Raw genomic sequence first — 12,768 nt, forward strand, 5'->3', positions numbered from 1 at the left:
CTTAGTTAGGCCAAGGATAACTAAAGGGTAACTAAAATGCTCGTAGTTATCAGGGCCCTGACCACGCCCTTTCTCCTCAAGAGGGGAAGCTGGCACTCTAGATTGCCAGCCCCATCCCTTGTCTTTCCAGATGTCTTTATGTGTACCCCCAGAGCGCAGCTCGGTCGTAGCTAAGAGGGGAGCTCCTGAGCCCCGTGGACTCTTGGTGACCCCTACGTTCAGCACCCAAGGCTGGTACCTCACTTGCTCTTTCTTGTCTCGCCCTTGATGGACGGACTGACTGACCCACCTGTGTTCTCTCGCAGCCACCGGTCACTAAAAGCCTTGTGACCAACTGTAAACCAGTAACCGACAAAATCCATAAGGCGTATAAAGACAAGAACAAATATAGGTGAGTGGTAAATGCACCTTTGTTCAGCTGAAGGACAGTTCTAAAGGTCTGGCATGTTTGTGCCCTTGCAATGTGTTAGTAAACTGTGCATTCATTCAAAGGTTATGTGAGATTTTCCTCTAGTAACCTTAAAAGATGCAGTGGTTTCTGTTCACACTGAGTCTAACCAAGTTTTTTGTTTGTTTGGTTTGGTTTGGTTTTGGTTTTTGGTTTTTCAAGACAGGGTTTCTCTGTGTAGCTTTGTGCCTTTCCTGGAACTCACTCTGTAAACCAGGCTGGCCTCGAACTCACAGAGATCTATCTGCCTCTGCCTCCAGAGTGCTGGGATTTTAAAGGCCTGCACCACCACTGCCCAGCTTCACTAAAGTTTTTAAGAATGCTCGTGTATTTATTAAACTCTTTAAATATGTTTGACAATTAGGTTTGAAATAATGGGAGAAGAGGAAATCGCTTTCAAAATGATTCGTACCAATGTTTCTCATGTGGTTGGCCAGCTGGATGACATAAGAAAAAACCCCAGGTACTAATTTTTTTTATAATTTTTCTGATTGATTATAAAAATATGGGGTTTTTAATCTAAAAATAAATATGACTAAAAAGAGGAACAGGCAGGACTAGGAGAAGGGAATGGCTTAGTTCAGGTTGGAGTAGACAGAGAAGCTCCATGGGAAAGGGACATAGTGTTTCAGGTGGCTTTGACCCAAGAGAGAGGAGTTGTGAATGAAGTGTAAATTCCCCATGGAGGGCCTGGCCCAGACTGCTGAGAGATGGGGGCCCGGAGCAGACTGGATGGGAGGGGAGGGGCCTCGCCCAGACTGCTGAGAGATGGGGGGGCCCAGAGCAGACTGGATGGGAGGGGAGGGGCCTCGCCCAGACTGCTGAGAGATGGGGGCCCGGAGCAGACTGGAGGGGAGGGGTGGGGCTTCTAGGCGGCTGGCACTGGGTATTTCTGAAAAGCTTCTTCCTGAGCAGTTTTCCTGGCAGTTAGACGGCGTCCCTGGTGCCTGCCCTGGCACACAGAGGGGGGTCACTTAGTGGCTCTCTAACTGCTGGGAGAACTTGCTGGCTGTTTGACAGCCTGGGCCTCTTAGTCTCTCTGTTTTCTGTTTTGTTTTATCTCAGAGACAGGTTCTCACAGCCCAAGCTGGCCTAGAACTCATAGATCTGCCCCAGCCTCCTGAGTCCTGAGAGAAAGGCAGCAGCCACCATGCTCAGCTAATTTCCTTTTTTTAAAAAGCTCTTGCCCTCTTTTATTCTTTATGTAGGTTCTTAAGATGTTCCTACGTCCTCTCTGTTTTTCCAAGAATTGGTAGTTGGAGCTGAAGGTTTTGTTAAATTTGTTGTTGTTTTTTTTTTTTTAATTTTGTTTTCAAAGGTATTGTCACATCTTACCATATTCTTAGGGGTACCTTGCTTGGCTTAGTGACTTTTGCCTTCAAGAAAACTTGAAACAAGAAGGGACACACCGTCCTAACCCAGTTTTGCTGAACTATAGCCTCTTAGCTTGGCTGGAGATACATGAATTCAAAACTCAAAAGGTCTGCGCCGTAGGACACATCTCTATGTCCGACATCCACATAGTCAGCCCAAAGAACCTGTTCTAGGTGCTTACTAATTATTCCCCCAGCTTCTAACACAGTACTGCAGCCAGTCAACTACATCTACTGAACACATTATATATCTGGCTGCACTTAATGGAAGTCATTTATTTATCCCCATAGTTACGTGGACCTTTGAGAATTATCTGCCCTAGTCCTCTTGTTTTACAGGTAAGGGATTTGCAAGGAAACTCTACGAAACACTCTTCCTCAGGGAGCTCTATCAGCAAATGTACCAACTTAGGGTGCTGGCACATTGGAAATAGTTTTGGAACCCAGATCTCTTACCTTATTGGATCAGACTCATGTGTGTGATGACCAATGACGTTAGCTCTCTGTTTCAGGAAGTTTGTTTGTCTGAATGACAACATTGACCACAATCATAAAGATGCCCAGACAGTGAAGGCTGTTCTCAGGGACTTCTATGAATCCATGTTTCCCATACCTTCCCAGTTTGAGCTGCCAAGAGAGTATCGGAACCGTTTTCTTCATATGCACGAGCTGCAGGAATGGTAAATTCTGGTTTTGCATATATATGTGTGTGCCTGTGTATCCACATATACATTTGTATCTGGATTTTAGATTTCTGACGTTTCTTTAATGTGTTATCTGTTGTGATTTCTTACAATGTTTGTTTTACTAAATATTTAAAAGACATTTAACTGGCATTTGAAGAGATTTGAAAAACTTATGTAACTGGGTTTTTACAGTTTTCCTGAATGAAACTTCATTTATTCAGTTGTTTGTTGCTCAGTGTCTAAGTGGACAGCAGCATTGATTTGGAAGATCTTGTTGTGTCATGCAAAATGAGAGGCACATGAAATCAGCATGGGCTGACCTGAATGTCAAACAATTCAGAACCAGCGGAAACTTCATAGATAATGTCTGAAAGATTGACATTTGGTAAATTATTTTAGAAAGTGTCTGCTGTAGTTGGAAGAATGAAGACAAGAGAAGACAAGGAAACATTGAAATGGAGATCATAGACTACACCTCGCCATTTTCAAGCATGCAGTTCAGAGGCATTTATATATTCATGATGTGTTCAGCATTGCTTGGGTTTGAAGACCTTTTCATCCCTCAAGAAGGGTCCCAGTGCCCTTTGAGCAATCATTTTCCCATCACTTCACCCTCAGCCCCTGGTGACCACTTATTTGCTTTCTCACTGTGGATTTGCCTGTTCTGGATATTGTTTATGTAAGGATTGTGCCATGTGACCTTGTGTAACTGATGTCACTTTAGGTGAATTGTTTTCTTCAGTGATAGAGATCAAACCCAGGGCCTTGTCCATGTTAGGCGAGTGCTTTACAACTAAGATACATTCTGAGCTTTGATTTTTTTTTTTTTTTTTTTTTTAAGACAGGGTCTCTTTTTATATAGCTCATGCTGGTCTGGAATTCCCTTTGCAGCCCAAGCTGGTCTGCCCCTTGTGATCTGAACCTTGGCCCAGCCTCATGAGTGCTGGGATGTGGGATGTAAGTACATGGAGTAATTTGCTCCCACTAAAGCAACTGGCAAGTGGTAGATCAAGCCTGACTAAATTTATGCGTTCCTAGTATATTCTGCAGCTGCGTTGTGTGCTTTCTTCGTATTTTACTTACTGCCACGAGGTCAGGAGACTTTGTCTTTGGATTTATGAAGACTTTTAACCCTTTGCCTGCCTCCCTAGGTCAGGTGCTGGAATCCAAAGATGAAGCATATATAATGGCAGCCTTGAGGTGCTCGCATTCTGTCCTTTGTGATAGGTATCAGATAGGATATATTGGTGGCAGTAAGGTTTGTGGTGATACTGGTGTACCAGGGATGGAAGCACTGATTCTTTTGGTGACATTTGGACTTGATTTTGTCCTTATGAAACATAGCTCTCATCCCAAGGGGAATAAAAGTTTATTCCTGAGCCAAATGTGAGTGGGCATGGCCCAGGGAATGAGTTCATATTTCCCAAATGACGTTTCTATGTGGAAAAGGTTTCATGAAGTCCTTCCCAGACACCGGCTGTCAGAAACTCATGGAAGTGGATGACGAACACAAGCTTCATACTTTCTGTGAGACGTGCGAGGCCACAGAGGTAGCTGCTGATGCTCTGGGTGAAGAATGGAAGGATTATATGGTCCAAATCAGAGGTGGGATGACAAAATGACAAGGTTTTCACATAAAGGTGTCTTGACTCATGGCCGAGTGTGCTTGCTGTTGAGCAAGGGTGTTCTTGTTATAGACCAAGGAGGATTGGCGGTAGAAGTGCCTGTCTGTCCAGGATGCACCGTGGATGCCAGCCTGAGCGTTCTCAGCTGGTGATTGCGAAAGGAAGAAAGGGAGAGAAGGATGTTCCTAGACCGATGGATACCACTGTGCCTCTAGGTCGAGAGCTCACAGGATCCAAAAGCTTTTCAGTCTCTCTGAAGAAGATGATGCCTGCAAATGTGTTGTCAGAAAGCCCTTAAACAAAGAAGGGAAGGAGCCCAGACCAGAGCACCCAAGATTCGGGGTCCTGTTCCTGCACCTGCTCTACAACATAAACGCTGGCATTCACTCTGAAGAAATAACATGCTAAGAAAAATGAGGAGACTGCCTGCCTCAGCCTCTTGAGTGCAGGATACAGGCTCAGCTAATTTTTTTAGATTTATTTATTTGTTTGTTTGTTTTTTGGTATTTCAAGACAGGGTTTCTCCATGTAGTTTTGGTACCTGTCCTGGATCTCACTCTGTAGACCAGGCTGGCCTCAAACTCACAGAGATCTGCCTGGCTCTGCCTCCCGAGTGCTGGGATCAAAGGCGTGCACCACCACCTGTATGCATAGGTAAATTCAAGCTGTCCCATTGTAATGAAATCACTACTGCCCATTTCATTTCTTAAGTTCAAAAAGAGTTCTGGTACTGTTCCTAGAAGTTCCTCTGACTGCTTGAAATCAGGGCCTGGCTTGTCAGCTGCCCTCAAGTCTTTGTGTAGCTGTGAGAGTCATAATGACTCTGAAGCAAACAGCTTCAAATATGAGGAGTCCATAACCAAAACTTTTTTTTTTCAGTTCAAGCAAGCATCTCTGAAACTTTTACTTTCCACTACCACTGCACTTTGCAGTCTGTAGCCTTCCATAATCAGGCTGTTCTCAGGACCTCTGTGTCCTGAGGCTAGAGACCTTACTTCCCGCCATACTCCAGCTACTATAAGCTGACCTGTGGCTTTCCCACAGCAACCCTGGCTCTGGAAGGGTCCTATTATCTGCTTGCAGCAATGGTCCCGCGCTCAGCACCCTGGGTCCCAGAATCGACTGTATGCTGTTCTGGTTCACTGCTGAATGTAGCCCTAGGGCAAGTCCATGGATCCAGCCACACCTTGCTGCTGGGATCTCTACTGTGTCTCAGCACCTCCTGCAGAGCCCCACCCAGTCTGGCTGTTCAGCCTGGAGCACCCAGCAGTTTCCATAGAGCCCTGGTCTGGCTGATCACCCTGGAGCACGGCTCTCACCTCCAACACTTCCTGGGCTCCCACCTGTCTCAGCTGCTCGTCCAGCACGGACACTGCTCCTCTGCTCCTGGAAGCAGTCTGGTCTCCCCAGTCTCCGATGCTCACCACTGCTCACTGTTCACCTTTCCCGAGGTGAGGCAAGCCACTGGGCTCTCTAAGCCGCTGCCTGCTGTTACCTGTCTCGCCGCGTAGCCTCTCAAAGGTTGCAGAACCTGGCTGCTCTGTCTTGAGGGTCTGCCACCTGCGCTGTGCTGATGCCTCGCGGGTCTCAGCTGCACATGGTATGCTGCTGTTCTCTGAAGCTGGCAGTCTCTGAAGGTGCTCCTGGCAATTGTTGGAGGCTTCTGGAACTGCCATGTTTGCAGTCCGCTATGGACACTGTTTTCTGCATCCCAGGTTGGGAAAAACCTACTCTGAATTACTTTAAAAAAAAAAAAAAAAGATTTATTTATTTATTTTGTATACAGCATGTATGACTACAGGTCAGAAGAGGACACCAGATCTCATTACAGATGGTTGTCAGCCACTATATGGTTGCTGGGAATTGAACTCAGGACCTCTGGAAGAGTAGTCAGTGCTCTTAACCTCTGAGCCATCTCTCCAGCCCCTGAATTACTTTTTTATTAAACCTTCCCCATATAATTTCTCTATTAAACTTCACTGCGTCCCTAGACCTAAAGCCCATATCCTACCTTAATATATTATGCTTGTCTTACTTAAGCCTGCACAGTATCTTTTTACATCAAGCATTTAGACTCACATTCAACATTTACACTTCTCACAGACTCACGTTCAACTTACACTTATTTATACTTCTTATAAGCTTATATTCTTGAAGAAACTCCATAGAACTACCTTAGCAAAGATACTTCTTACTCTTAACAGAACTAACTTGCACCAGGAAGACTCTCTTAGAAAACTCTCTGTAGGGCTACCATTAGCAAATATCTAACTTAGCAAACACCTAAAAGAGATTTCTTGACACCTAGAGGAGATTTAACATTATCTTCCAACAAGACAGAGAGTAATTGTCTTTGGACTTGATTTAGAAAATAAAAATAAAAGTAAACTCTTAGTTATCAAACCCAAAAAGAGAATGAGAAGAAAAACTTTCTAAGGGACACAATGTATTTCTAAGTCACTTCACTGCCCTTATAGGTAGCTCTTTGTTATCCAGCTACCATTAAAAAAAAAACACTGCGCAGCTATTAGGCAATATAAGGCACTTTCTCAAAAGAACCTGTATAGCCAAAAGTAGCACAGCTCCGAGCTTTGTATCCTTTCAGTTTTTCCTTGGAGCTGACATTCAACAAACTCCGCAGAAAATTTTCCTCCTTAATTTTTTAAAGCTGTTTTTTAAGTTTACCATAAGCGTTTTTAATGATATCAGTGTTTCTCTAGAATCTTGACTATAACTCAATGTCATAAGCTTTTTTTGTTTTAATTATCTCCTATGAGGTAAACTGTTTGTTTGCTCTCAGCTTTTTGGGAAGTAAATCTAAGCTTTCTAGCAATGCTTAGGAAAGAAACTTCATTATGAGCTGAAAAAACTATTTTCTGGACAATACTACCATCTTTATGGAAAAACTACTTTTCCCAGAATGCATTTCTCTATATTGTTATGCTATTACTACATTTCCCAAGCTAGTTTTCAACAATACATTTCCCATCATGTCTTTCAAGTACACCAACTTCTGTTTCTGTTTTCAGGGTCTGTGTGGTTTGTGTTTAATACTGAAATCAAGCTTTTGCTTTTTTATCAAGGGAGGGTTTTGTTATAGCTAAAGCTCACTTTAGGACAGGTGTACTTCCCTAATCAGACATTTCCCCAAGCAGGTTGCATCTGTCTGTCCTTGCGCACTCAGAGCATATTGCCAGAGGCAAAACCCCTTCAGGGCTTCACTTTCCTCACTGGGGAAGTGAGGGAAACCGAAAGCACTTGAAACAAAGCTTTTTTCAGAAAGTTCTTTTCCCTGATAGAAAAGAGAGCTTTTCTCCTGGATAGTTCTCGGTCCTGTCCTGGCTCGGATCTTCCCTCCGGCAGAGTCCCTGACGCTGGAGTGCAGCGGCAAACACAGCTCCGCTTCATTGCTTTCTCTGCACCAGCAGCTTCCTCAAGCTGCCCTGCACTTTCCCGATGCTAACTGGCATCGTTAGCCAGGTTCTAGCTGCAGAGGGATTTCTGGTTGCTTTTTACTTACTGGCTTGAAAAGATAGAACTTAGCAGAGAGGTTTTGCCCTGTTCCAAGAGGTTTGTTTTTTTCTTAGAGCGAATCACAGGTGATTTTTTCCCCCAAAGATGTCATTAACAGGTGAATCTAATTTTGCTCTTACAGAAAGAAAGGCTGAGAAAGTTTTGAAAGGCTTTTAGTGTTTTAGAGAGAGACTTTACCAATTTTTTTTTTCCAAGAAAGCTTTCAGTTTTTGAGAAAGAGCACCAAGTTTTCCCAAGACTTCTAAACTTTGGCTCTCTTCATCTGCATTTTGTCTTGGGGAGATTCTGTTCCTGACACTTGGGACCAAAAGCTCCTCACAGGAATCTTTTTTCTGCCTGTTTTCTCTTCTCTGATTTTTCCCAGCTTGCATTCCTAGCCCCAAAGTTAGAAAATTAAAGACATAGTTTCTCTGTCTAGGTGCTTTTCATATTCTATTTTATCCTAAAGTTGGTCTTTACACTATGTTCCCACACTTACTTGTCTAAGTTTTTTTCTATTCTATATCACTACATTCTACCTTCCTTATTTTTCAAAGATAGAAATTGAGAGAGACAGAAAGAGAAATCTTGATAGAGAAGATTCTGCATTACAGTCTTACATTCGGACATCCTTCCACTCCCCTTTTTCTTTTTCTCCTGAGGATAAACCCCTGCCTTATTTTACTTTTTTCACAACAAAACCGTACCAATCCAGCCGCTTCCTGTCAGGGCCTAACTCTCACTTTCGCCAAGTACTCAGGATTTTCTTTTTTTGTCTTTGTCCCTGTTCACTGGTGCCATCTGTAGGGGGCCATCCCACCCCCACTTTTCCCCAGAGTACTCTTGTGTAGGAGCAGCAGAAAACATTAGATAGAAGTAAAGAGGGGAGAGAAACAGAAAATACAGGATAGCCTCAGGAGGGTCTGGGTCCTAATCCATTGGGCCTGACTGTCTCACCCTAGGGTTTTTAAAGGAATGCCAAGGGGTGGGGCATTCCTCCCCCAGCACAGCCAAGTGCAGACCATCTCAGACACCTGCACTCAGGCCTGTGGTCCAATCACCCTCTTTATCCTGACCTGCTGGGTAAAGCCACGAGGAAACCCAAATGGGCGCCCACAAGCATGGACGTGATGTGTTTTGCTGCAGCATTTTTACATTGTATACTCCGCTCTCTGTCCTGTTTCCTCACTTTCCTTCCCTATCTCCCCGTTTTCTCCTGCTGGTCCTCTTTTCCCACCATTAGCACCCCTTATTCCCTCATGATATATGTGTTCCCTTAGCTCCCATCCCCCACCCATGTAGGAATTTTTCTTTCCCCCTCATGAAGCTTTTTAGCTTCATAACCTGGATGCACACAAGAATATTCAAATTAAAAATCTAAGATCCACATTTAAGAGAAAACATGCATTATCTTTTTTCTCTTGAGAATTTCCAGTTGTGTCCATTTTCTTGCTAATATCACAATTTCATTTTTCTTTATGGCTCGGTAAATTCCACTGTAAATATAGACCATATTTTCTTTATCCCTTTACCTGTTGATGGACATCTTAGCTCCTTCTGTGTCTTAGCCACTGTGAATGGTGCATTGGTACACACAGCTATGGTGGTGATCCCACACACATTAGAGTCAATGAGCTGGCTGTGTCTTAGCCACTGTGAACAGTGAGCGGTACACACCGCTGTGGTGGTGATGCACTGAGCTGCCTGTGTCTGGTCACAGGAGAGAAAGAACCATGTGTGGAAGAGTGTGACTTAAACTGGAGAGACGTCTGTTCCCAAAGAGTGGTCAGAATCTGGGACAAGGCGAAAGCCCATGTGTAGTAGTTATTCGTTTATCTTTCAGGCCTAACGCTAAGCATTTTTATTCACTGATCGTAACAGTTCGTGATTTCCAAAGTACAGGTGAGAGACTGTTGTGCTCCCTCCCTCTCTGTCCCCAGCTCTTGTCACTTCCAGGCCCCCTTCATTCCACCCTCGCCTTTGCTCTATTTCTCTTTCTCATCGCCCTAAGACAGACCTTCCTTCTTCCCCATGCCTCAGCTTACACTGGACATGTGCCTTGTCTGTCTGTCCTTTCACAGCCTCCATCTTCACCCTGACTGTATGACACACCCGTACCCCCACATTTCATCTCCTTGCCTGAGGGCTTTGCAGGCAAACCTCATTTCCTGAGCAGCCTCGGCCCCTGGCAGCTGCCTTCCTGTGGCTCCGCTTGTCCCAGACCCCCCGGGCCCCGCTCATCACTTCTGCAGGTCTCGGGGTGACTCTCCCTCTGTCACTGTAGCTCCCCCTTTTCAGCCAGCCATCTCCCTTCTCAAGGCTAAGGGAAACCGTGACTCTGTGGGTGCAGCTGTCCCCAGTTCTCTGGGGGCTGCCCACAACACTTTCCTTTTGGTAGCACGTGTTTCTAACCACCCGATTGATAGCATGCCAGTGACCCTGCAAGTTTCTAGACACTTTCGGGCAGAAACTTAATCTTGTTTATCCTTCGGTATCCAGGAACTTTTTTCCCCCTGAAATAAAGCAATGTGAATAACTTTTAAAAACGTTATGTTAAAGTCTACAAGGACTGTTCTTTGGAAGCCGAGGAAAGGTTTACTACCAAAGTACAGTATTTGTTATAAAATAACAGATCTGAACTTGTGTTAGAAATGTGTATTTTTAGTAATATTTTAAGGTTGACTATGGATAGTATCTTTTTGCCTTACGTATGCACAGTATGATATTGTAAAAATCAGCGAATAACTTTTGTCTTTGAACAGGAGGGCATATCGAGACAAGTTGAAGTTTTGGACCCATTGCGTACTAGCAACATTGATTATATTCACTGTATTCTCATTTTTTGCTGAACAGGTAAGTTTTCTATAGTTTACATAGATCTTAAAGCAGTATTTCTGGGTGGGCTGTGTCAGCATCTCTTAGAACATGATATAAATTCATGCCGACAGTCAGGTATAAAATCCCAGTCCTTGGGAGATTGGGTCACAAGTTTGAGGATAACCTGGGCCGCTTAGAAGTTGGGTTGAAAATCTGCACCACCACCACCACCCAAAAAAGGAAAGGAAAGGAAAAGCAGTTACACAAACAGAACATGTAAATTTTTCCTCTTGGCTTATAGCTGTCCGTGTGTCCAGCACGTAAAGTCATTCTAGCCAGCCTAGCGGTCTTTCATTCATTTATCTTGTCTTCCCTTTTACTTACAAACTCAGGGGGTTAACTGTGGACCTCAAAGTATAACTGCAAAGTCCTAGTTCTGGCCCCAACTTTGCCTAGAATCCTTATGTGGAACTAAGTTTTCTTAGGTGTCTTCTCAGGTGCCAATGGCCCCTGTGTGTCCCTGCACACACACCCACAGTCCCCTCACAGTCCTTTGAATTGCCTGATTGCCCTTCTTCCTCCTCTGTCATCCTCGTCCACGTGGGCTCACTTCTGTCCACCTGGGCATCCATCCCACCTCCTCGGTGAGGGTCCAGAGAGAGGAGGAAGGTGTAAGGGGTGATGATGAAACGGTGAGAGAATCTTCACTGAGCTACAAGTGTAAGACACTGTGAAGAACACAGGAGGAATGGGGAACGAGGGCCCCTGACTGGAGCAAGCCCAGAGGTCTCCTTGGCCTCCCGAGGAGGTGACTGCTGAATGTCACTCACAGGAAATGCACACTGGGAAGGAAGAGTGTAAGCACTGAGAGCTTTAGGATCGGTGATGGCCTCCTGCCATGGACTGAGTAAGAGTCGGGGTTGAGTGAGTGAGCAGGACCGTCAGTATGGCGCCTTCACCCGCCTTCCAAGTAGCAAGACTTCTCTAGATCTTTGTTGCCATGTTCTTGTAGGGGAAAAAATAACACATCAGCACCAATATAGGCCCCCCGAGGAACTTAGCAGTCTGCACTCAGTGTTTCAAGCTGAAGGAGGAGAGAGACTTGGCTGAGGTGAGCCACAGGGGGTGTTGTAAGGAAACATGAAGACCAAGCTCTCTCTTGTGTCATTTGTACTAGGAGGGAACGGAGCTGGAAAGATGGGAGGGGGAGAGAAGGAAAAGGAAGATCCCTCCATGCTTCTCCAGCACCCTGCTCTCCACCTGTTCAAGTCAGGTCCTTCTGTCTGTCTTCACCCTTACCACCCTCACAGACAAACAGCGATCACTGCTCCTTCCCCAGCTCATTAATGGGATTGCTCATAAGGCCCAGGCTCCACCCCTAAAGGGAAATGGCTGGTCCAGTGTATACGGGAAGAGGAAAGATTAAGTGGGCATTAGGGAGCCACATGGAAATCATAAAAACATAGATGGGTTATTCCTCATAGCAGCTTTACAATAAAGGTTAGGTTTCCCATTTCAGATATAGCACATGTAAACTGTTCTTGAGAAAATAAATATTATTCAAGTTCTAAACAACACATTTATAAATGAACTATGAAATAATTTTTTGTTTCTTCTTATGTGTGGGGGTGTTTTGCATGTGCGTGTTCCTTTGCTCCATGTGCATGCAAGTGCCAGCGAAGGCCAGAAGAGGGCATTGGATTCCCTGGAACTGGAGTTGCAGACAGGAGTGAACCACCAGATGGGCGCTGGAAATCAAACCATTGTCCTCTGCAACAGTAGCCAGGCTCTTAACTGCTGAGCTGTCTCTCCAGCACCTAGAAATGAACTCTTTGCGTTGCATCCCATTCATAACCATTGTCTTTATTTTCTTTTTTTTTTTTTTTTTTTTTTTTTTTTGGTTTTTCGAGACAGGGTTTCTCTGCATAGCTTTGCGCCTTTCCTGGAGCTCACTTGGTAGCCCAGGCTGACCTCGAACTCACAGAGATCCGCCTGGCTCTGCCTCCCGAGTGCTGGGATTAAAGGCGTGCGCCACCACCGCCCGGCCATTGTCTTTATTTTCAAATGACTGTTGTTAAGTATAGAAAAAAAAAAACATTGATAGGATTTAAATGCAGTTTTTTAACTGTCTTATAAAAAAAGAGGTTATTCAAACCTGTAATTAGTGTTCTAATGATTAAACAGTGGAAGTTCAATTAACAAAAACAAAACAAACAAAAAAAGAAACTGGACAAAGATGTTGAAAATAAATGCCCTTAGCAATGGCTATGTAAAGTCTCTTGTTGCAGATCTTCGAGAAATGAACC

General features: G+C 44.4%; 1 protein-coding gene across 4 annotated transcripts in view; it reads left to right on the forward strand.

Annotated features, from left to right (window-relative positions):
• Nucleotides 1-12,768, forward strand: part of Gnptab (N-acetylglucosamine-1-phosphate transferase subunits alpha and beta) — a 75,478-nt gene that overhangs the window by 60,819 nt on the left and 1,891 nt on the right. For 2 of the 4 annotated variants that reach the window (XM_076554577.1, XM_076554578.1), the window contains 5 exons: nucleotides 306-391; nucleotides 813-911; nucleotides 2,334-2,501; nucleotides 10,408-10,498; nucleotides 12,134-12,309. In XM_076554577.1, the coding sequence (XP_076410692.1) occupies nucleotides 306-391; nucleotides 813-911; nucleotides 2,334-2,501; nucleotides 10,408-10,498; nucleotides 12,134-12,244 (555 nt within the window). In that variant the 3' untranslated portion in view covers nucleotides 12,245-12,309. Of the gene's footprint in view, nucleotides 1-305; nucleotides 392-812; nucleotides 912-2,333; nucleotides 2,502-2,906; nucleotides 3,029-10,407; nucleotides 10,499-12,133; nucleotides 12,310-12,768 lie in introns of those variants that run through there. The other 2 variants (XM_076554579.1, XM_006979847.4) reach the window with 2 other exon arrangements.

Source organism: Peromyscus maniculatus, chromosome 18, assembly GCF_049852395.1.
Source record: "Peromyscus maniculatus bairdii isolate BWxNUB_F1_BW_parent chromosome 18, HU_Pman_BW_mat_3.1, whole genome shotgun sequence".
In the NCBI taxonomy this organism is placed as follows: Eukaryota; Metazoa; Chordata; class Mammalia; order Rodentia; family Cricetidae; genus Peromyscus; species Peromyscus maniculatus.